This window comes from Trichoderma ghanense (genome assembly GCF_004382785.1).
Source record: "Trichoderma ghanense strain CCMA-1212 chromosome Unknown scaffold_9, whole genome shotgun sequence".
Taxonomy (NCBI): domain Eukaryota; kingdom Fungi; phylum Ascomycota; class Sordariomycetes; order Hypocreales; family Hypocreaceae; genus Trichoderma; species Trichoderma ghanense.
The window spans coordinates 453769-473546 of record NW_027395672.1 but is presented as its reverse complement, the minus strand read 5'-3'; the positions used below and the strand labels follow the sequence as shown (position 1 = coordinate 473546).

Below are 19778 nucleotides of genomic sequence, written 5' to 3'. Positions count from 1 at the left end.
TTGAATGATGTTGAACTCGAGGCTGATGAGGCTGATGAGGATGCAACCGAGCTGAAAACCCCGTCAATCAAACTCCCTGGCGGCAAAGCAAACAACATGAAAGCCGCTTCAGCTGCGACCATTGCTGACATTTCGCGGCATGTCATCGCTCCTCCTGTCTACCTCAAACACAATGCTGATCCATCGTCATCTCGGCGCGACTCGATGCGTACAGGTACTCGTACACGCAGCCTGCAAGCCATTACGATGCACCCCGATATAGCACCTCATATCCATTTTTCCTCGTCAATATCACAGAGCCCATCACACGTCCCGCTTCGCATCGTGAATCGCCTCGGTACGACTGACAAGTTCGTACTCTGTACCGATACTCCTCCACGCTCGATGCTACTCCCTCGTACTTTAGCCACAACTTGTTAGCGCCAGGCCCGAGTCAACTCCAGTGCCAGAGGCCGTCCGGTGGGCTCGCACAAAGAAGAAGCCGTGTCGCTCCTTTCATTACCAGTCGCCCAACACGCCAGCCAGTCGATCGGCAATCTCTCATTTAGCCTCTCGTCGCGGCCGTGTCGCAGGTTGTCTTCCGTCTCCGCGCAGGTGCCGGTACCGGTACAGGCACAGGCACAGGCACAGGCACCGGTTGACTGACAGGGCACCAGGGCGGACTCGCTGAACCAAGACCCGCGCTTCTTCAGCGCACCTCTCTTAGCGCATCGGCGCTGATTTCCACGAGGTTACAGGGCAGGGGCCCGCCCGTGGCCAATCGCCACACGCACCAATCGCCCGTCAGGCCTGCTAACCCGAGTGCTAACCTGAGGGACTAGCACTGGACAGGAGGAGAAGCGCCGTCTCCCCCCCCCCCCCCGCCTGGACGCTATTTTCTCAATTCGTTCCCCGTTCGGCCCTGGGCTGCTGGGCTCCTCGATTCTTCTAAGAACCTCGCAGCTTGCTCCCCTTTTTTCCCCTCCTGTCTCGACGCCGTCGATCGACTTCAGCCCGGGAGCCTGTGTCGTGACGACCGCAGCAGCAACCACGGACGAGGTGGTCTGAAGCCCTGGGTCCTGAATCGACGGTGGACGAGAAGAGAAAAAAGAAGAAGAGGGAAAATACACGCCAGACCCCGAGCACGACGACGAACGAAGGAGGCATCACAGTATCAAGCCGACAACAAAAGAGTCAACCCCCCCTCACCAAAAAGAGAAAAAAAAGAAAAAAAAACAGCCGCAGCCGCAGACGCCGCAGGTCGCGTTTGCAAGCGAAGCACCACTCAAAGATTCTCTCACGTTGAGACGGAGACTCGACGTTCTAAAGCCCACAAACACATTCATCAGAAGCGCGAAAAAATAAGTCAAACGAAAGGAAATGGCAATGCTCGCCAAGTCCACATATCCGGCGTCGCTGGGAGGCGCGCCCGCCATGGTCACCACCGACTACTCCTCCGGCCTTCCCACATCCAGGAGACTACCGGCCATGGCTGGCAACTCGCACGGCTTCTCCAGCCCGACAGAGTCGGAATTCTCCGACACGGACGGGCCAGACTCCGTCAAGAACTGGGACGAGGACAGAGTGTGCGACTACCTTGCCAGCGTCAAGTGCGGCGAATACGAGAAGTTGTTCCGCAAGAACCACATCAATGGCGAGAACCTGCTGGAGATGGACAAGGAGGTCCTCAAGGAGATGGGCATCGACAAGGTTGGCGACCGCGTGCGTCTCTTTCTCAGCATCAAGAAGCTGAGGACAAAGGCCTACGCCAACCAGAAGAAGCGCAACAGGGTGAGTCTTATCGCCTACCCAGCGTTTGAGCAGAGAAGAGAGGAATGCTGACAGTTGATGTTCCCCTGTCTCCAGGACTCGTTTGCTGGCTTAGATATCCTCCCTCTGCAGACCCTTGGTAGCTCTACTATATCCTCCAACACACGATCCGCGCCTACTCCGTCCATCAACAAGCGCTACTCGAGACAGGTCGACATGTCTGGCGCCGGCGCCTCCGACCACGGTAGACCCAGCTCTCGACCTAGCTCGCCCCAACCAGTGCCGGACGCGCGGACACGACAGCAGCAGCAGCAGCAGCAGCAGCAATACCCCTCTGGCAGGGGCTACGTGGCCCACCAGAACCAGAATGCGACGACGATTGCTTCCTCCGGCCGCCCAATACCCTCTCACACACGCAACAACTCCAGCCTGGATGGCTCTCTCATGGCCACCCTGCCCCAGGGCCAGCACATCATCCGAGTCATCTCCACCGGCGGCGTCACAAAGGTGGTCAAGATTGCAGAGTGCAACACCTGCGAGGATGTCATGCGCGTCACTCTGCGAAAGTTTGGCCTCCGCGAAGATCATGAGCGGAACTACTGTTTCTGGGTTCTGACCGGCATAGATGCCGACCCCAGCCAATGCCGCCGCCTGGGCGATACCGAGCTGTGGCGCATCATCAAGGACCAGCGGAGGCCGGAGCGGAATCGCCTGATCCTCAGAAGAGTGCCAGCTGGAGAGCCCGGCGAGGCAGAACTGCAGCGCGCCGCCGCCATTGCCATGGAAGAGGAGCAGCAGAAGTACGCGCGGGCCCTGGAAAGCGTAGACAAGAGGAGCCAGCTCAAGGTGCAGAAAGTCTTGGGCGAGAGCTGGAACGAGAAGCTTCAAAACCCCCTGTCGCCCGACTCATTCGCGGCCCGAGAGCGAAACACGGCGAATGCGTACAGGGAACTGGACCGGCCTTCATCGCCTGAGCGCAACCCGCTGCGAAAGGTTGGGCTCCGTCAGTTTGGCGGGCTGCGGCCTCCGAGCGAGCTCATCGCATCAGACTTGACGTCGTACTTCCCCGACCATGCCCGCGAGGACATTGACCGGACCGCCAGGCTTTCCATGAGGAGGTCGACCCGCTTGAGCAAGATCAATAGCCGGCTTAGCGTGGCGAGCAACTTGAGTTTTGCCTCGAGCATCCAGGATGCCCCTCCCATCCCTACCATCGCGGACTCTTGGCTGGGCGGCAACGCGCATGTGGCCAAGCTTCGCCTCCCGGGCGGACGAGCCCCGACGCTGTACAGCAGAGACTCGATTGCGTCGTCCATGTTGGGGACCCTGCAGGAGGAAGCGTCATCACCTACGGAACCGAACCGCAAGTCGTACGTCTCCTTCTCGGACGCAAGCGACGCCACTGGACTTAGCGTCACAGACCCCGATGGCAACACGGCCAGCACCAGCTACTACGACGCGGACGGGTCGACTGGATCCGGCTCTTTCCAGGAGCTGCAGCAGGCTCTCAACGAGGACGAGGATGAGGCCGACGAAGAGCTGGAGAGCTTCCTGGCCGGAGACTCGTGGGACGACAACAAGTGGATGAAGGGAGCGCTGATCGGACAGGGATCCTTTGGCAGCGTGTACCTGGCGCTGCACGCCGTGACGGGAGAGCTCTTGGCCGTGAAGCAGGTCGAGATGCCCGCGCCCGGGGCAAACAGCCAGACCGACAGCCGAAAGAAGAGCATGATTGACGCCCTGAAGCGCGAAATCAGCCTCCTGCGGGAGTTGCGGCACCCCAACATCGTGCAGTACCTGGGCTGCAGCTCTTCCGCCGACCATCTCAACATTTTCCTCGAGTACGTCCCCGGCGGCTCGGTGCAGACGATGCTCAACTCGTACGGCGCCCTGCCGGAGCCCCTGGTGCGCAGCTTCGTAAGGCAGATTCTGACGGGCCTTTCCTACCTGCACAACATGGACATTATCCATCGCGACATCAAGGGGGCCAACATCCTGGTCGACAACAAGGGCACCATCAAGATTTCCGACTTCGGCATTTCCAAGAAGCTCGAGGCGTCCAACATCCTCAACGGGGCTGCTAACAACAAGCACCGGCCGTCGATGCAGGGCTCCGTGTTCTGGATGGCGCCCGAGGTCGTCAAGCAGACCTCGTACACGCGCAAGGCCGACATTTGGTCTCTGGGCTGCCTGGTGGTCGAGATGATGACGGGCTCGCATCCGTTCCCGGATTGCAGCCAGCTGCAGGCCATCTTCAGGATCGGTGGCGGGAAGGCAACTCCCACCATACCCGAGCATGCTAGCGACGATGCGAAGACGTTCCTGGGCCAGACGTTTGAGCTGGATCACAACCTGCGACCGAGTGCCGATGAGCTGATGCTCAGCCCTTTTCTGGCTCAGATTACTTGATTGTCTCTTTCCATCTTTGATAACTTTTTTTTTTTCCAATTTTCCATTAATCTCTTTTCTGCATTTTCAACGGACGCAACAAGGCAGGCACCTCAACAGAAGAACAACAATCAATAGACGCAAGGTGCGGATATATCGACGGATATCATTTCTACACAATATAGGGCGACGGGCGAAGGATTTTGTTTACTTTCGCTCTTTCATTTGCAAATCACGAGAAAAATTGAGTTTTTGCCTTTCTCCGAGAGACTGGAGGGCTTGGAGGTGGTTGTTTGCAGGTTGCAAGAGGAACAGCCCCGACAGATTGGTTGGAGGCAGCCCGTGCAAGGGCTGTGGCGGTAATGCAGTCCATGGGCGGAGCATTGGAGGACGTTATATGAGCATCTAAAGTGTATTATACGAATTAGCATGAATGATGATGATTTGATACCTAAGGAGCCTTTGATGCTTGGTGCTCGAAACCGAAGGGAAGCGGACTTGCACATCTTCATCGTGATCCAAGCCAACCTTTGTACATCTAGCGTAGGTATGGTGTGAAGAACTTGGAAGAGGCCGAACCCGAGAAGACAACTCAGCAACAAGGAAAGCATAACGAGAGACGAAGAGGACACGGAATACAACATGGTCAAGAGTCATTCATGCTGCCGATCCGGTCGGTACAAGCCCATTCCTCCAGCTGCCTTTTGTTTTCCAGCCCAGGACAAAAGTGACCTGCTCTGCTGCCTAGAGTCATCGGCTGACCTTGTACTCCGTACCTTGACACGCCATTCTCCTCCTCCTCCTCCTCCTCCTCTCCTCCTCCTCCTCACCTACTTGCTCTATTCATTTCTACATATTCAATTCACTCATACTATCGAAACTGCTTCTAAAAACAGGACATTATCGCCATAAAGGATTCAATTATTATTTTCTTTTTCAACTGCTCTTTGTGCTTCCGTCAAACCCGTTGAATGTAAGCCTCTTTAATTTCGAGATCCGCCTTGTTTTTTTCGGGGTGCCCGTGCACAGCCTTGCATAAGACGACAATCCGGGGTGGTTGGTTCTAGGGGGAACAGGCCTCCCGGTAGGCGTTCTTCGTTGGACGAGGCTGCGTCGATCTTGATACTTTTATATGCACTGGTACTGTACGTGTGTTTTTGTGGAGGATATTAAAGGTGCGTGTGGATGCATTGCTTTGCATGAACTTGCACCCGTCGTTCAATCAAAGATCTTTTGTTTATTGGTTGTACAGAGCCAGACAAGAGCTGACTGAGAAAGATCAGTGATTACACCATCGGTATAACAAAACCACATAACCCACACAACACTACAACTCGCACACATACACAGACGTCGACACACGCCTACAAGACACACGCACAAACACAAAACACAAAAAAATCACAGAACAAGCACAAAGAGAACGAGAGGGGAGAAAAAAAAAAAAAACAGACCAGAATGGACTCCCAAAGCAGCAACAGCAGCCAAGACTCGCAGGACAGCACCCTGACCATCACCGACGAAAACAGGAGCGAGATCCTCTATTTCGCATACGGAAGCAACCTCTCCACCGAACAGATGCGGCAGCGGTGTCCGTATTCTACGGCCGTTGGACTGGGCAAGCTGTCGGGGTGGAGGTGGATCATTAATGAGAGGGGGTATGCAAATATCGTCCTGCAGGATGATGATGATGATGATGATGATGCTGATGATGATGAGGGAAAGGGAAAGGGGAAGAGGGAGGAAGAGAGCCATGTATACGGCATGCTGTACCTGTTGCCGCCAGAAGACGAGGACAGACTGGATGGGTACGAGGGCGTGCCCTGGGCGTACGAAAAGGTGTATCTCGAGGCGTCTTGGGTGAGCAGCAGCAGCAGCGGTGGCAAGGAGAACGGCGGAGATGAGGAGTTGACGCCTGTCAAAGTGCTGGCGTATGTGGACCGGAAGAGGAACGGGGAGGGGAGGCCGAAGGAGGAGTATGTGGACAGGATGGAGAGGGGATTGGAGGATGCGGTTGGGAATTGGGGGATGAGGGAGGGTTATGCGGATGCGTTGAGGAGGTTTTGGGGTGGACGGGTGAAGGGGTGATGATTTGGATGTGTTGAGTGAGTGGCTGATGTGGAGGTGGTCTATAGACGGTGGGAAGTTGATTTTAAGATGACGTGCTATAGACTTGTATGCGATTTTCATGATGGATTCTATCAGAAGGTGGACATGATATTGGGATTACTCCCATCACCGAACTCGCTAGAGCAAACTACCCTGCAACTACACAAAGACTTGCAATCTCATCAACCACAATTGACCATGGTCATAGAATAGCAACCCTTGAAGCTCACTCAATCAACCGTCAGTTTCATCAAGTAAGCTCTCTCATCATCATCCGCCGCCGTCGCCTCATCACAATGCTCAGCTCATGCACGAAATGCCCATCTCATCGGCTACGCTATGCACACAAATCAGCCCTACCCCATACGTACCCCCCCATAAACCCCCACCACCCCCAGCTATTACTACTCCATACAAAGTTCGGCATCTCATCTCTCTCACCTACACCAACTCATCTCATCTCATCTCACTCCACAACAAGACCATCAAAGCTCAGATACACCCCCTCACACTTCCTCAGATTCACCACAACCCTCCTTCTTACAAACCCCGCAACTCACGCACAAAACCACACGTCTCTCCGGTACACCAACATGCGCCGCCTCCCCGCCTGGTTCGTCCGCAGCGGCACCTCCACCGGCCTCCTCCTCACCCGCTCCGCCCTCCCCCCCGTCCCGTGCCAATGGCAGCCCATCCTCGCTCCCGCAATGGGCTCCCCCGACCCCGTATACGCCCGCCAGCTCGACGGCATGGGCTCCGGCATCTCCTCCACCTCAAAGGTCGTCGTCGTCGGGCCCCCCTCACATCCTTCTCCCCCGCCATCATCAACCTCCTCCTCCTCCTCCTCCCCCGAAATAGACGCCGAATTCACCTTTGTCCAAGTCGGCATCCGCTCCGGAACCCTCGACCTCGCCGGCACATGCGGCAACATGACCGCCATCGTCGGCCCCGCCATCTGGGACATGGGCCTCGTCCCGCCCTCCCGCGTCCCCTCCTCCGTCTCCTACGACCCCGTCTCGCGCACCCGCTGGGCGACCCTCCGCATCCTCAACACAAACACCAACAAAGTCGTCCTCTCGCGGTTCAGACTCGACGGGAGCCCGCTCATGTACGATCCCCGCGGGGACTACGCCATGGACGGCGTTCCCGGCACGCAATCCCCCATCACGCTCAGCTTCCTCGATCCTGCCGGTGCAAAGACGGGAAAGGCCCTTCCTACGGGGAACCCCGTCGATCAGCTCCTTCTTTCGGATGGATCGCGCATCAGGGCCTCATTGGTAGACGTCAGCAACCCCGGCGTTTTCGTAACAGCATCAAGCCTCGGCCTCGACTCCGCAACCCTCACCCCCTCTGCCATCGAAGCCAACGCACCCCTGAGAGCCCGCCTCGAACAAATCCGCCAAGCAGGCGCCCTCGCGATGCACCTCGATCCCAAGGTTGAAAGCGTCCCCAAAGTCGTCCTCCTGCTGGATCCCTCAGCAAGAAGTTCGGCACAGACGGACATCCAGTGCCTCGCCATGTCCATGGGCCAGGCGCACAAGGCCGTGCCCCTGACGCTGGCGCTGTGCCTGGGCGCGGCGTCGCAGATGGGCGGGACGCTTGCGGCCGAGATGATGGGCGGGGAGAAGAAGGATGTCGTGAGGATTGGGCATCCGAGCGGCGTGGTTGACGTCGGGACGACGGTGAGAGGGGGGAGGATTGAGGAGGCCAAGCTGTCGCGGACGGCGAGGGTGTTGATGAAGGGAGAGGTGTATTATTGAACTGGACTTGGACAGGGCATTACTGGATAGCGTGACGTACAAGTTTCACTTCACGGAGCAACGACGTTCGTTCATTGCTGGCATGGGCATGCGATTCTTTCAGATATTAACCATGATTCTTCTTGTTTATTACTAACCACTCATCTCTCATCTCTCATCTCTCATCAGTCATTACGCCTGCGCAAGAGGGCAGTTGTCAATGTTGTCCTGCCATGCGAGCTTGGCATAAGGAAGCATAAAGTCTAACAAACACATCAGCCTTGTAGTTCACACGAGGACTGTCAAAAAAAAAAAAAAAGCATACGCACCTTGGGAGGTAAAATCGCAGTCGATATAGCAGCTGACCATGTCAGAAGTGTAGTTGCCGCCGAGATCGGCGAGAATGAGGGACTCGATGCTTTTGCACAAGTTAGGTCATCGCCGCCATCGTTGCGAGCAGAGTAACTTACAAGTCGACGAAGATCAGGTCGACAACATCGGGGTCGCTGCCCTCGGAAAAGTTGACCTCGGCCTGGAAGTAGCCCGGCAGGGGGTAGTCCTCAATGCCCGTGTGCACCGTGTCGTCGCCGTCGCTGCCAAAGTCGTCGGTCGTGACGTAGCCCGAAGTGACAACCTCCTGGCGGCGGACGACGCCGTGGCTCTGGCGCATCTCGCGTCGGGTTAGGTAGCCCAAGGTGGGATCGGTGCACGAGTCGCGAGGGATGGGCATGGTGGCCAGGTCACGCTTGGCGATGGGGCCGCTGTTGAGTCTAAGGGGGGGCAAGGGGGTCAGTTTCTTCACACGCATGGTATGGCCGTGCCATATTGCGATGAGATGGGAAAAAACTCACTTTGGCAGAACCGTCTTGGCCAAGTCATACGGCACGTCAGGAATGTACAGGAAAGAGTCCCGGAAAGGCGACACAATAAAGTTGTCGTCGTAGGTGAACGGCCCCTGGTGCAGGTCGAAGCGGATCGCCCCCGTGTTGCCGATGATGAGGCGCGACTTGTCCTCGCGCGTCTTGTTGACGACAATGGCAGAGACGGCGGGAAAGACGACGCCGGGGAAGATGTTGCTCGAGTCGTTAAAGGGCACGCACGAGATGCACCACGTCTGGGGCGCGCAGCCGTACACATCGCCCAGCTTGAGCTCGTCACGTACCTTGGACACCTCGGCGGAGACGCGCAGGCCGGAGCCGTAGTCAAAGGCCGCCTCCGTCTGCTTGGTGTGGTAGATGAAGGTCTGGCGGTTCCAGTCCAGGTAGCGGCGCGAGTACACAAAGGGGGACTTTGCGCCCGGGCGGGCCGGCCTCTTCGGGTTGGGCACGCCGTGCGGGTTCTTGACGCCCCTGAAGTTGCTGTTGGACGCGTCGAAGCCCGTCATGGACATCCAGCCCAGCGTCTCGCAGTAGCGGCCCGACTCGATGCCAACCGAGTTGTCGTCGTAGACGGCAAAGTCGCGGATGTGGCTGTGGCCGCCCAGGATCTGGATCGGCGTGGTGGGATGAACCTTGCGGATCTCGTCAAAGACAAGCTTGAACGTGCTGGACGAGTCCGTCTGGCGCACGGGGTTGTGGCCAAACAGCACAAACACGTCAATGGGGTCGCACGTCTCGACGGCGTCCTTGAACCACTCCTCCTGGACCATCTCGGCGGCCTTGAGCACCTGCGAGGCGTTGGAGTTGCCGGTAAAGTCGAACAGCACGCCAAAGGCCATGACGCGCAGCCCCTTTGGCGTCGTGAAGTAGCGGTGCGTCGCTCCAATGTACTCGTACTGGCCTGACGTCTGGTTGAAGGCCTTGACGTTGGACGTGACGTAGCGGTCGCCCCATTTGCGCGCCCACGTGTTGAACATCTCGTACGCAACCTCGGAGATGTACAACTCGTGGTTGCCAATCGTCAGCAGGTCGTAGTCGATCCCGTCAAAGATGGGCATGGAGTCGGTGCCGTCAATGGTCGTGGCGTCTGACAGGCCGTTGCCGTCGTGCAGATCGCCCGTGTCAATGAGAAGCAGGTCGACGCCCATGTTGCCGGCCGTCTGCTTCATGCGGCGCGAGAAGGTGACAAAGTCACCCCAGTCGGCGCCGTAGTTTTGCTCCTTGAGATGACCCTCGAGCCAGCCGTGAGTGTCGGTCTGTTAGATGGCAAGTTAGTGCTACCGACGCCTCTCTGCCGTGAACCCTCCAACATGGCGTACCGTATGGAGAAAGTTGAGCTGGCCCCATTCGAGAGGCGCCTTGGGTCCATAGGCCGCGTTGGGCGCTCCGGGCTGGATGCGCTTGACATGGCGGACATGCTCGACCGTGTTGGTAGGGCCGTAGCACGAGTGGTCGCCGCCACAGGCCAATGCCGAGGGCAGCAGGGCGGCGAGGCCGTTGACGATGGCGAGAGTCTTCATCTGGGCGAGGTCCGCGCGCGGGAAGCCGATTGACGCGAGAATGATCTCTGGTCGACGGGAAGACAGGCTAGGGTGCGAGACGTCTGGGCTGTCTTATAAGAACCAGCCGGGCATATTCTACACCTCATGGCCTCTTATCTTTTTCGACCCCCGCCATCTCTTCGGCCACCTCCACACCTTTGCAACTCTTCTCAGTGACGATCCGCTACTCCGCAGGTCAACACTTGAACATGGTCTGTGGATGCTTGGAATTGCCTCTCGGTTCATACCGCAGTTCTCATGCTTCGTCCTTGGTAGATATTCTAGCGAGTTTGACAGTCTACTGGTCTGCACAGCCAGAGGCAAAAGGAGACGCGACCTTTCCCAAGCAGCCTCACGGCATCTCGGAACCCAGAGGTGAGCGCGACCAGCCGTCGACCCGATGTAACGCATCCCGGCCGCTTCCCGCCGTGCCATCAATGAGCCACTCGCTCTGCAGATGGGCCAGCCAGGAACGCTGCTTGGCCCATGTGGGAGGGAGAGAAAGGACTGAAGAAGCATGTCGGACAAGCTGTTCTAGCCTCAATCTGCTCGAAGTGGTGACCGGGGGCAATCAGCCAGTCGCAGGCAACGAAGCGGCGAATCTGAACAACGTCGCAGTGTTGCCCGGGCCGAGATATCCTTCATGGGGACTTTTGTTGAGAGTCGAGGCTGGAGAGTGAGCCCACAAGCATGGGTCGAGATACCAAGTGCATGTACTGATTGATACTCCTCCTCCTCCATGCCTCAGGCACCCATCGTGTTTCAACGGGGATCTTATCGATAGGTGCTGACCCCAACTGTTCTCAGGGGTAGCAACATCACCCGTCTCTTCGTGAAGAACAACCTCTTGTGAAGAAAAAGTCAATTCGGAAGGGTCATCTCATCTCCAAGAGAGGCAATCCATTGATACAGCCGTATTCATCATCCTTGCAACTCTCTTCTGGAGACTCCCCTCCAGCTATCATACGGGTTGGCCACTCTCCCCTCATCCAATTAATTACACACCGCCACCCCTCTTCTCACCATCACCAGCCATTCACAGCACTCCACCGCTTTCCAAAAAATCTCATCCCTTCAACCTCGTCGTCATCTCCCTTGCCTCCACAATGAGCCAATGGAGCCTGTTCAACTATAAGCGGCAGCCAATCAAGGCGGACCATCCGTATTACCCCCTCGGCATCTCCCTGCCCGACTACGTCCCGAATGGCCTCCCGCTCTCCCGCTCTCTCCCCCTCTTCGGGACCCTCGTCGGCGCCGTTGTCCTCTCCGTCTTTTACTTCTCCGGCCGCCGCTCCGGAGCCGCTTCTTGGCGCCGTGTCCGGTCCGTGGACCGGTTTGCCGCTTGTTGGTTCGCCTTGTGTAAGTGATGCACCCAGAAACCCCCCACCTACCAGTAGATGCTGACTCCAATCCTTGGGCTTCAGGCGGCTTCTTGCACATTGCTTTTGAAGGTTTGTCACCACTCCTGTCTTGCTTCGTCAAGCCCGCGTTTGTTAATCATGAACGCGACAGGATACTATCTCCTCCACCGCACAAACATCTCCGGCATGAACACCCTCTTCGCCCAGCTCTGGAAAGAATACGCCCTTTCCGACTCCCGCTACCTCACCTCTGACACGTTCACCGTCTGCGTTGAAACCATCACCGTGGTAAGCACCTCATCCTTAATCCTGGTCCATCTTGTCCGCAGGATGCCCTAACACCACCATCCAGTTCGCCTGGGGCCCCCTGAGCCTCCTCACCCTCCTCTGCATCTCCACCAGCCACCCGTCAAGGCACCTCTTCCAGACCATCGTCTGCGTTGCCCACCTCTACGGCGTGGCTCTCTACTACGGCACCAACTGGGCCGAGCAACGCCTCCATAACGTGTCCTACAGTCGCCCCGAGACCCTCTACTTCTGGGTGTACTATGTCGGATTCAACGCCCCCTGGGTCGTTGTCCCTCTCGGTGAGTCCCTCTCCCCACACCAACTTCTGGCTTGATTCACGCCTCCCACTTGGTAGATGCTGATTCTGCTCCCGCGGCAGTTCTATTGGCGGATAGCTACAAGCAGGTAGTCAAGGCATTCCGAGCACTGCACGAGAAGGAGGCGAAGGCACTCCGAGCAGTGCAGGAGAAGGAAACTCGGCAGAGGAGCAAATAGATGCCATCCATCCTACATAACTCGGTGTCCAGTACAAATTCAAAGGCATCGTCCATGTCACCTATCTCTCGTATCCGCCTCGTTTGTCTACCGCAACGACTTTGGCCTCCCCCATGTTCATCCAGCTTTTGGCCAACAGACTCCGTTTCTTGCCCTTGGCTCGGACCGCAGACTCACCCGGTGTGCCAGTATGCACAGGGAACAGTCAACACCTGTGCTCTGTGTGATATAACACGCGAACAGTTGAACTAGGGTTGTAACGGCATCTTGATGGAGTAGGCATTGCGGAAGCCTGGCCTAGGAGCAAATAACAACTGCTCACTCAGCTTCAGAAAGTGAGCAGAAGAGAGCGTCAAGGTATGTTCCTACTTAAGTTGAGCAACGATCATTCTAAAGTTGGGATTCTTCAGGGGAGAAGCTAACCGGCATTCTAAGGTATGTTGATAAATCGAGAGTCAGATGCGTAGAATTTGAATACTCTATTCACTAGACATAGAAGAATATAGTAAGACTAGAATTATAAAGCAATAAATAATAGCCGAAATAGCAACTCTTCTGTATTCTAATAAGAACAATAGCAGTGATAAGGCATATGTGGATTTGTCAGGATGCTGGATAGCCAAGCTGGGGTGCTGGTGAGCTACTAACCAAGGTCAACATACAATAATTCACAGTCCTTTACCTTTAGAAGACGTCTATAACCGTAGACGATTCGCCTCGACGTCAGATTCTCTGACGGAAGCAACGGAGGAACCCATATTTGAAGAAAGCCTGTATTCAAGTCGCCTCTACAGCACGCACGTCCTGCGTTGCCACGGGATATCATCAAAGCAGCAAGCCCACCAGCTAGCCTTTCTCTTATAATAAGTCCTTATGTTCAGGACCAAGAAAGTGTTGTCGGAGCAGTATTTTTCAAAAAAAAAAAAAAAAAAAAAAAAAAAAAAAATGAAAAAATGAAAAAAACCGGCTATGATTATGATTCGTCTTTCCAGGGTGATTGATCTTCAGTCATGGCACAAGAAACAAGATTCATGAAGTTCTCCCTTATCCATTCCTCCCCACCTCTCATATTCCAAGACTTGATCTTCGCTACTGCACTCCTAATCTCCAGGAGTTCGGATTCTGACAAAGGCACCTCATTCCCTATAACCTCCTCGTCGTCCCCTTCATAGCTTGTATCCAGAAACATTGTAGACAACAAGATTGGCCAAGTGAGCCTGGAGTCCTTGGAGAACTCGAATCGTGCCTCTGCGCAAATAAGACGCACCATAGCCGTACGAGCTGCCGCAAGAAAGACTGTCCAGATAGTAAAGATGTGGCCTGGCATGGCTGAGTACCGCATCTCTATGAGTTCGAGATCGTGAAGGTCCACAAAGTCGAGAAAAACGGCGTGGCAGCGGTTCAGTATCAGAACAAGGTGAGGATGATCGGTTCCTATTCTCAGTGGTTATTGTGTTATGGGGTTGAGGTCACACAATGATAATGGGAAGTTGGCCCAGCCATATTTGAAGCACAGACGAGCAGGAGACATCGATTATTTAAGCACATAATCAAGTTGTGTGGATTGAACGATCCAGGCGATCTGGATTTGATCTTGTCGAACCTGATCTTGACGCTTTACGGCTTCTCCCGCCAGCAACATAGTCCTTCATCCTAAAGGGGGTGGATATCAACTTTTCCTCGAGTACATGTATCGTTTTCGAACCTCCTAGTTAAGGTCTCTTAAGCTTAACCTCTATACAAGCTATACGTTCGCAGCTTTATGAGATATGCCGCTCCAAACGAACAAAATCACCACGACATCGGCAACTGATAGTCTCGCCAGCCATCCTCCGTATCAGCCTCCCTCCACTTGTCCACCCCCCCGGCCACGCCCTCACCATCCACCGCCCACCTCCCCCCCTCCACCATCTCTGCCCAGCGCTCCAGCACATGCTTCAGCTGCACGTCATGCGTCTGTATGAAATGGTTGAATCCCTGCTGATACAGCTCCGAGCTACTCGCCGCCGGCCTCGCAATTGGACCCCTGGCATGCGTATCCTCCCCGAACAGCGCCCCATCACTTGTCCGCGCCCAACCATTCTCGCCGATGGCATACGGCAGGATAAGCACGCAGCCGTCCTCAAACGGATGCGCGCCGTGCGGATCCGTCTCCGTCAGATAGACTCCGGCAGGATAACTCGCTACCTCCTGGAACGGGGGCGGGAACGGCGGTATGACGACGTCTTCTCCCCATGGCGTTGGCCGCGTGTCTTGATGAGCCACCTGGCTGCTTTCGAACAGCAGTACAGGCCTCATTTTGCCCTCTTCGATGTTGATTGAGGAGAATGGCTGGTGGCGGGCTATCCGGAGGCCGGGTGCAATGTAGCGAAATCGAACCTCCGGTGCCTGTGCCAGAAACCGGCCTGCGAAACTGTCTGGGGAGAGTGCGCTCGACGTGAGGATATCTCCAAGGTGGTGCGTTTCGGTACAGGAAGATCCAGGCATTCGAGCTTCAATCGCTCGTGTGAGTCGGTCGAAGGCTTCAAGCGTCTCTTCCAAGTCACGTTCCGTACAAGAGGGCATAACCCAGGGGGCGGTTCTCTCTTGCTCTCCATCGTAGGACGAGTCCACCGCAAGTGCCTTGCCCTGATCCATCATGTCCAGGAAGGCTTCCAGAATGAGCTCGAGGGACAGCCACACCTGTCGACCATTCATCGTGACGCTCGTGTCGTGAATGGACATGTGCTGCATTGCTGTGGACATGTCCTGATCGAAAACGAGCCCCAGGGGATGACTGCTGCCCAGCGTCCAATTCGCTGTGTAGAGCGTCACGTAGCGCCGCTTGTTGGAGTCATCCTCGTCGTCGCCGTAGTTGGCATTCTCCCAGAGCTGATCCGGCGAGCTGAGTCCGACGAAGTATCTGAACAAGGCATGCTCAGGTTGTGCCGTCAATGCGTAGCCGTGCCACGCCGCCTGGAGAAAGGCGATGAGAGAAGGGCTCAACTTGGCAGCATGTGGCGATAGTTGCGCGTCGCCGCCATAGCACTCCCACCACGACCGGCGATCGAGATCGCTCAGGCTGCGGCCGCTTGCAGTCCATCCTCGCTCGATGATGAGATTGTGCAGAGCGGCGCATCGTTCGTGGTCGAGTCCTTCAACGTCCCGGAGTGGCTGCTCGGCCGTGACTCGCCATTGGGACATGTTCTGTCATGAGGATGATTGGCCGTATCTCTCTCGTACAGAACGGTTGGCTATGGCGTCAGCCTCACAAGTCCCGTGCATGTGACTTGCTCGGCCATTCTATTCCATCTTGCTGTTGCTTGTGCGCTTTCTATGAGCTTCAAGCATCACACTCTGTTCCATTTGATGCTCGATGCAAGTCAGTTATTTGCGTTGCTGGTTCGGACATTTCCTGTTTGGGTTGCTACTACACCAACTTGCACAACCACCACTACCCAACTTCACACCAGAGCCTCAATCGTCCCCGACCAGCCAGCATACTCAGCATCAACTAGGACAACATGTGTCTGGAGCCGACACCTCCTCCACCAGCGGAACACTGGAGTCGTCGCCAAGGTCACTTTAAAGACGATGACGATACGTGACAAAATGTAGGACTGTACTGGGAAATCGGACAAAGACAAGGCCACCATAATCATCATCAACTGCTCTCCACGGCGAGATCTGCCAGACAGTCCGAGGGCACACTCCGACGGAATAGCCTGTGATCGAGCGCCAAAGATGCCGTCAGCCACTTTGAGCTGCTGAACATAGGTGCTCTGCAAGCCCAGCCTCATCCCATAGGAAGAGAACCGATGCCCGTAGCAAGCACACTACAAACAAGCCGGCTCGGTCGACCAGAACACCATGACAAGGGGCGAGCGCAACGTCACAGTGATATATCCACCGAGTAAAAGTTCGTTCCATATTGTCCAATCTATGACTGTCAACGCCACCTCCCTTCCTCAGGCCTCATTCCATCCTCAAGATGTCCCCGATCCTGATCCTCTCAAACTCATCACAACACTTCCTGATCATACTACATAGTACCCCTACTTGGCCTCGCCAGCACGCAAATCCCTCCCCTTCCACACCAACTCAACTTCAACCCGAATCGCCCCCTCAGCCTTCCTCCCAGCAACGACCTGCCCAAGATCATCCCCAAACGCCGGCCCCAGCATGACCACCTGCCCATTCACCCTCAGCCCCTTGATCAGCACCGCAAACGAAGCCGCCTCGTCCGGCCCAAACACAATCGGCGGCTCCGCACCGGAGAGGGCATCACCAAAGAGCGCCGGGCCATGGGAGCGCAGCATGTGGCGCACGTGGCTTTGGAGAGAGCGCACGCTGAGCTCGCACTGGTCCGCGACGATGGTCTCGCCGTACGAGGGCCAGGAGATGTAGAGGAGGACGTTGCTCTTGTCGATGTGCTTGACCTGGGCCATGTCCTCGGCCTGAGAAGACTGAGGCTGAGATTGAGCCAGGGCAGTGGCAGTAGAAAGGGAAGCAGCCGAGGCCGGAGCCGGAGGAGAAACCGAGTTCCCAGCGTCGGGCTTGCTCACCTCGGCCCTGTGCTCCGGGGCCTTGGGCGGCATCGCATTCGGCCAATACGCCTCATTGCGACCATCAGGCACGCGGTAAAAGGCGCTCGCCGGCCCGTAGTTGGGGCAGATGAAGCCTCTGGGACGAAGACTACTATCCTCGTACCGCGACACAGGCTCGAAATCCTCCTCACGAGGCGGACTCGGCGACCTCCAGCCCCTGAACCGACACGGCGCGGCGTTCCCCCGTCTGGTCTTGACCAAAGGCGGGCTGGTCGCCCTCAAGTGCAGCATCTGGCTGTCAGGCGAACCAACCGCCCGGGCAGCAGCATCAATCGCATCAGCAGGCTTCACCTCGTCCTCGGCCTGCGGAGGCTTCTCCACTCCGTTTCTAGATCTCTCGACTTCCTTCTTGGGTAGCTCATTCTTCTGCGGCAGGGCCAGCGCCTCGACCTTCTTGTATTTTGCATAGGCGCTCGCGTCAGCGGCGTTGCCCGCGAGGAACGTGGCCAGCATCTCCGCCGAGCGACGGTGAAGCTTGGCCAGCACCTCGACGAGGCTTGGGCCCGAGTCGAACAAGATGACGCAGCGGGGGGTGATCACGTCGGTCTTGAGGACGCTGACTTGCCAGGTGTCGGGGGCCTTGACTTGGGACAGGACTTCGAAGAGGCAGTCTTTGCCGTGGACGAACTGGAGGTTGGCTGTGCGAGGGAGAAGAGTCAGCAACTTGGATTTTTTTTATCGAGAGGTTCAGGGGGAGGAGGGGGAGGAGGATTCAGGGGAAATGGATGGATGGTGTACACTTGATGAGCTCGACGTAGTGCAAGCCGCCATGATCAGGAGCTTGAGCCATGTTGCCTGAGTTTGGAGGAAGTGTAGACAACTGCATGAAGAAAGAAACACAAGGCTTCAACAAAGGTCAAGCCCAAGACCCAAAGAACTTGTGAAGGAAAGAAAGTGATCTCAAAAACCTCGAATCTCGCTGCCGAAGAATAGGACAAAACAACCCAACTCCATCAACCGAGAAATTCTCACACCTTATATACCCCCCAAACCCATCCATACTCAAACCACAACTTCTGCACAAAGACCAAAGCCATGACAGAGAGATACACACACATCGCTTATCTCTTGCACATTTTCAAAGTTGTTGATGGTTTTTATGCCAGCCAAAAAAACTCTCGTCCTTCCGGCCTCTTCCTCTTCTGTCCTGTCACTTTTCGAACTTTGAACCCCCCCCTTACATATGTGTCCTCCTCCCCCCCCCTTCTTCCCCCCATGCAACCCAGCCGCGCCACGGCGCAAATGTGCTTCTCGGTCTGGCTTGTTTGCGTACCACCACGGCAAGCCACGAAAGCGGCAGAGGACGAGCTATTTCTCAGAGAGAAGGCTCAAGGAGGGGCCGAGGCAACGAAGCCTTTCCACTCCATCAGATCACCCCTTCTCAAAACGAAGCTCTCCACCCAAAGCATCATGAACAGCCCCAAAAAGACCAAAAGGGGTGAAAAGAGCAGTACTATAAAGACAAAACCCTCAAAAGACGAAAAGTCTTCCTCTACACAAACCTTTATGTACGTGCTCAATCTCTCCCGCTGCCGTCCCTCATGCATGTCTGAAGCGCAAATATGCAACCAGACAACCACACCAAACCAAACCAGGGGTTATCAAGACGCAAACCCGCATCCGCATACATACAAAGTCCTTTACGCACTCGGAGAAGCTGAACGAGGACGGGCTGCATCGCTAGCCACTCGCAACTATCGGTTCTGCCCTTTTTTTTTTTTTTTTGTGTGTGTGTTTTCTTCTTTTGGTTGCCTTGCCGTGTCTTCTTTGCTTTTTTTCTTTTCCCCTCACAACACCCCTGGCACTCGTCCGCAAGGCAGCCCGCTCTTGTGACCAAGTGTGCTCACCTGGTATGCCTTGGGATAACTGTATCCTCTGCCTCTCTGCTCTGCTTTGCTTGTGCAAATAAAACACTCACAAAAAGGTGTTTGGGACACTATTCTCTACCAACTCATCTATCCATCTGCACAAAAAAAAACAACAGTTCCAGCCTCCCCCCTCCCCCCTCCCTCAATCGTCCAAACCTTCAGCTCAACTCCAAATCTGAGCCCGCAAACTTCATAACCATGCCACCGAGCGTAGACACCCTCTCTCTCCTATCCCACGCCCAGTTCGTTTGCTTGTTTACATACCCACGGAGATGCAAGATCATTTCCCCCCCTCCTCTCGGACAATATCCTCCTATCCTCCTTCAGCGGTGCTCTGCGGCAGCAGTTGTCTCTTTGTCTGAAAAGACACACACGAAATGTCGAAATGTCCCCTGCTAACAACGAAATGCCCACTACTACTATCAGGAAATGTCCACTACTGTCACGAAAAGGCAGGCCTCCTTATTCTCACCCGCGGACCAGTCGCCCGGTCATAGGATGAGACATGGCGCGGGCCAGCAGCCACGGCTCGCTCTCTTCTTTTAACGCGAGTTTTCCATGCAGGTTCAGAGCTTGACAACAGCTCTGCCTTCTCTCCCTGCCTTTCTCCATCCCGTGTCTTCCTCATCGATGACGCTTTCGACTTCTGTCGTCATGCAGCAGTCCAAATCCTCATCACACTCAGGGAGAAGTTCTTCGTATAGCAAGGAGCACAATGCAAAACTCAAGGAGATCAGAACCCCCCAGCCATCACATTCCAATCCATCTCACCGGTC

At 55.7% G+C, this 19778-nt stretch overlaps 7 protein-coding genes across 7 annotated transcripts; 4 read left to right on the top strand and 3 right to left on the bottom strand.

Annotated features, from left to right (window-relative positions):
* Positions 1-1359: 1359 nt before the first annotated feature.
* CCMA1212_007243 (Protein kinase byr2) lies at positions 1360-4158 on the top strand (the record flags this gene model as incomplete). Its single annotated transcript, XM_073704415.1, has 2 exons — positions 1360-1770; positions 1846-4158. The coding sequence occupies 2 exons, from the start codon at positions 1360-1362 to the stop codon at positions 4156-4158; spliced, it is 2724 nt and encodes a 907-aa protein (XP_073557037.1).
* Positions 4159-5595: 1437 nt separating this feature from the next.
* On the top strand, positions 5596-6225 carry CCMA1212_007242 (uncharacterized protein; the record flags this gene model as incomplete). The annotated part of the gene is made up of 1 exon (XM_073704414.1): positions 5596-6225. The coding sequence occupies one exon, from the start codon at positions 5596-5598 to the stop codon at positions 6223-6225; it is 630 nt and encodes a 209-aa protein (XP_073557038.1).
* Positions 6226-6839: 614 nt separating this feature from the next.
* On the top strand, positions 6840-8006 carry CCMA1212_007241 (Putative isomerase YraM; the record flags this gene model as incomplete). Its single annotated transcript, XM_073704413.1, has 1 exon — positions 6840-8006. The coding sequence occupies one exon, from the start codon at positions 6840-6842 to the stop codon at positions 8004-8006; it is 1167 nt and encodes a 388-aa protein (XP_073557039.1).
* A 171-nt stretch (positions 8007-8177) lies between these two features.
* Positions 8178-10511, bottom strand: CCMA1212_007240 (Secreted protein; the record flags this gene model as incomplete). Its single annotated transcript, XM_073704412.1, has 6 exons — positions 8178-8248; positions 8315-8403; positions 8456-8755; positions 8837-10119; positions 10183-10471; positions 10507-10511. 6 exons carry the CDS (start codon positions 10509-10511, stop codon positions 8178-8180), a joined length of 2037 nt encoding a protein of 678 aa, XP_073557040.1.
* A 583-nt stretch (positions 10512-11094) lies between these two features.
* Positions 11095-12548, top strand: CCMA1212_007239 (3-beta-hydroxysteroid-Delta; the record flags this gene model as incomplete). The annotated part of the gene is made up of 6 exons (XM_073704411.1): positions 11095-11098; positions 11437-11763; positions 11829-11855; positions 11917-12053; positions 12118-12352; positions 12433-12548. The coding sequence occupies 6 exons, from the start codon at positions 11095-11097 to the stop codon at positions 12546-12548; spliced, it is 846 nt and encodes a 281-aa protein (XP_073556999.1).
* Positions 12549-13521: 973 nt separating this feature from the next.
* On the bottom strand, positions 13522-15731 carry CCMA1212_007238 (uncharacterized protein; the record flags this gene model as incomplete). The annotated part of the gene is made up of 2 exons (XM_073704410.1): positions 13522-13982; positions 14429-15731. The coding sequence occupies 2 exons, from the start codon at positions 15729-15731 to the stop codon at positions 13522-13524; spliced, it is 1764 nt and encodes a 587-aa protein (XP_073556998.1).
* Positions 15732-16582: 851 nt separating this feature from the next.
* CCMA1212_007237 (uncharacterized protein) lies at positions 16583-17960 on the bottom strand (the record flags this gene model as incomplete). Its single annotated transcript, XM_073704409.1, has 2 exons — positions 16583-17772; positions 17873-17960. The coding sequence occupies 2 exons, from the start codon at positions 17958-17960 to the stop codon at positions 16583-16585; spliced, it is 1278 nt and encodes a 425-aa protein (XP_073556827.1).
* Positions 17961-19778: the final 1818 nt, after the last annotated feature.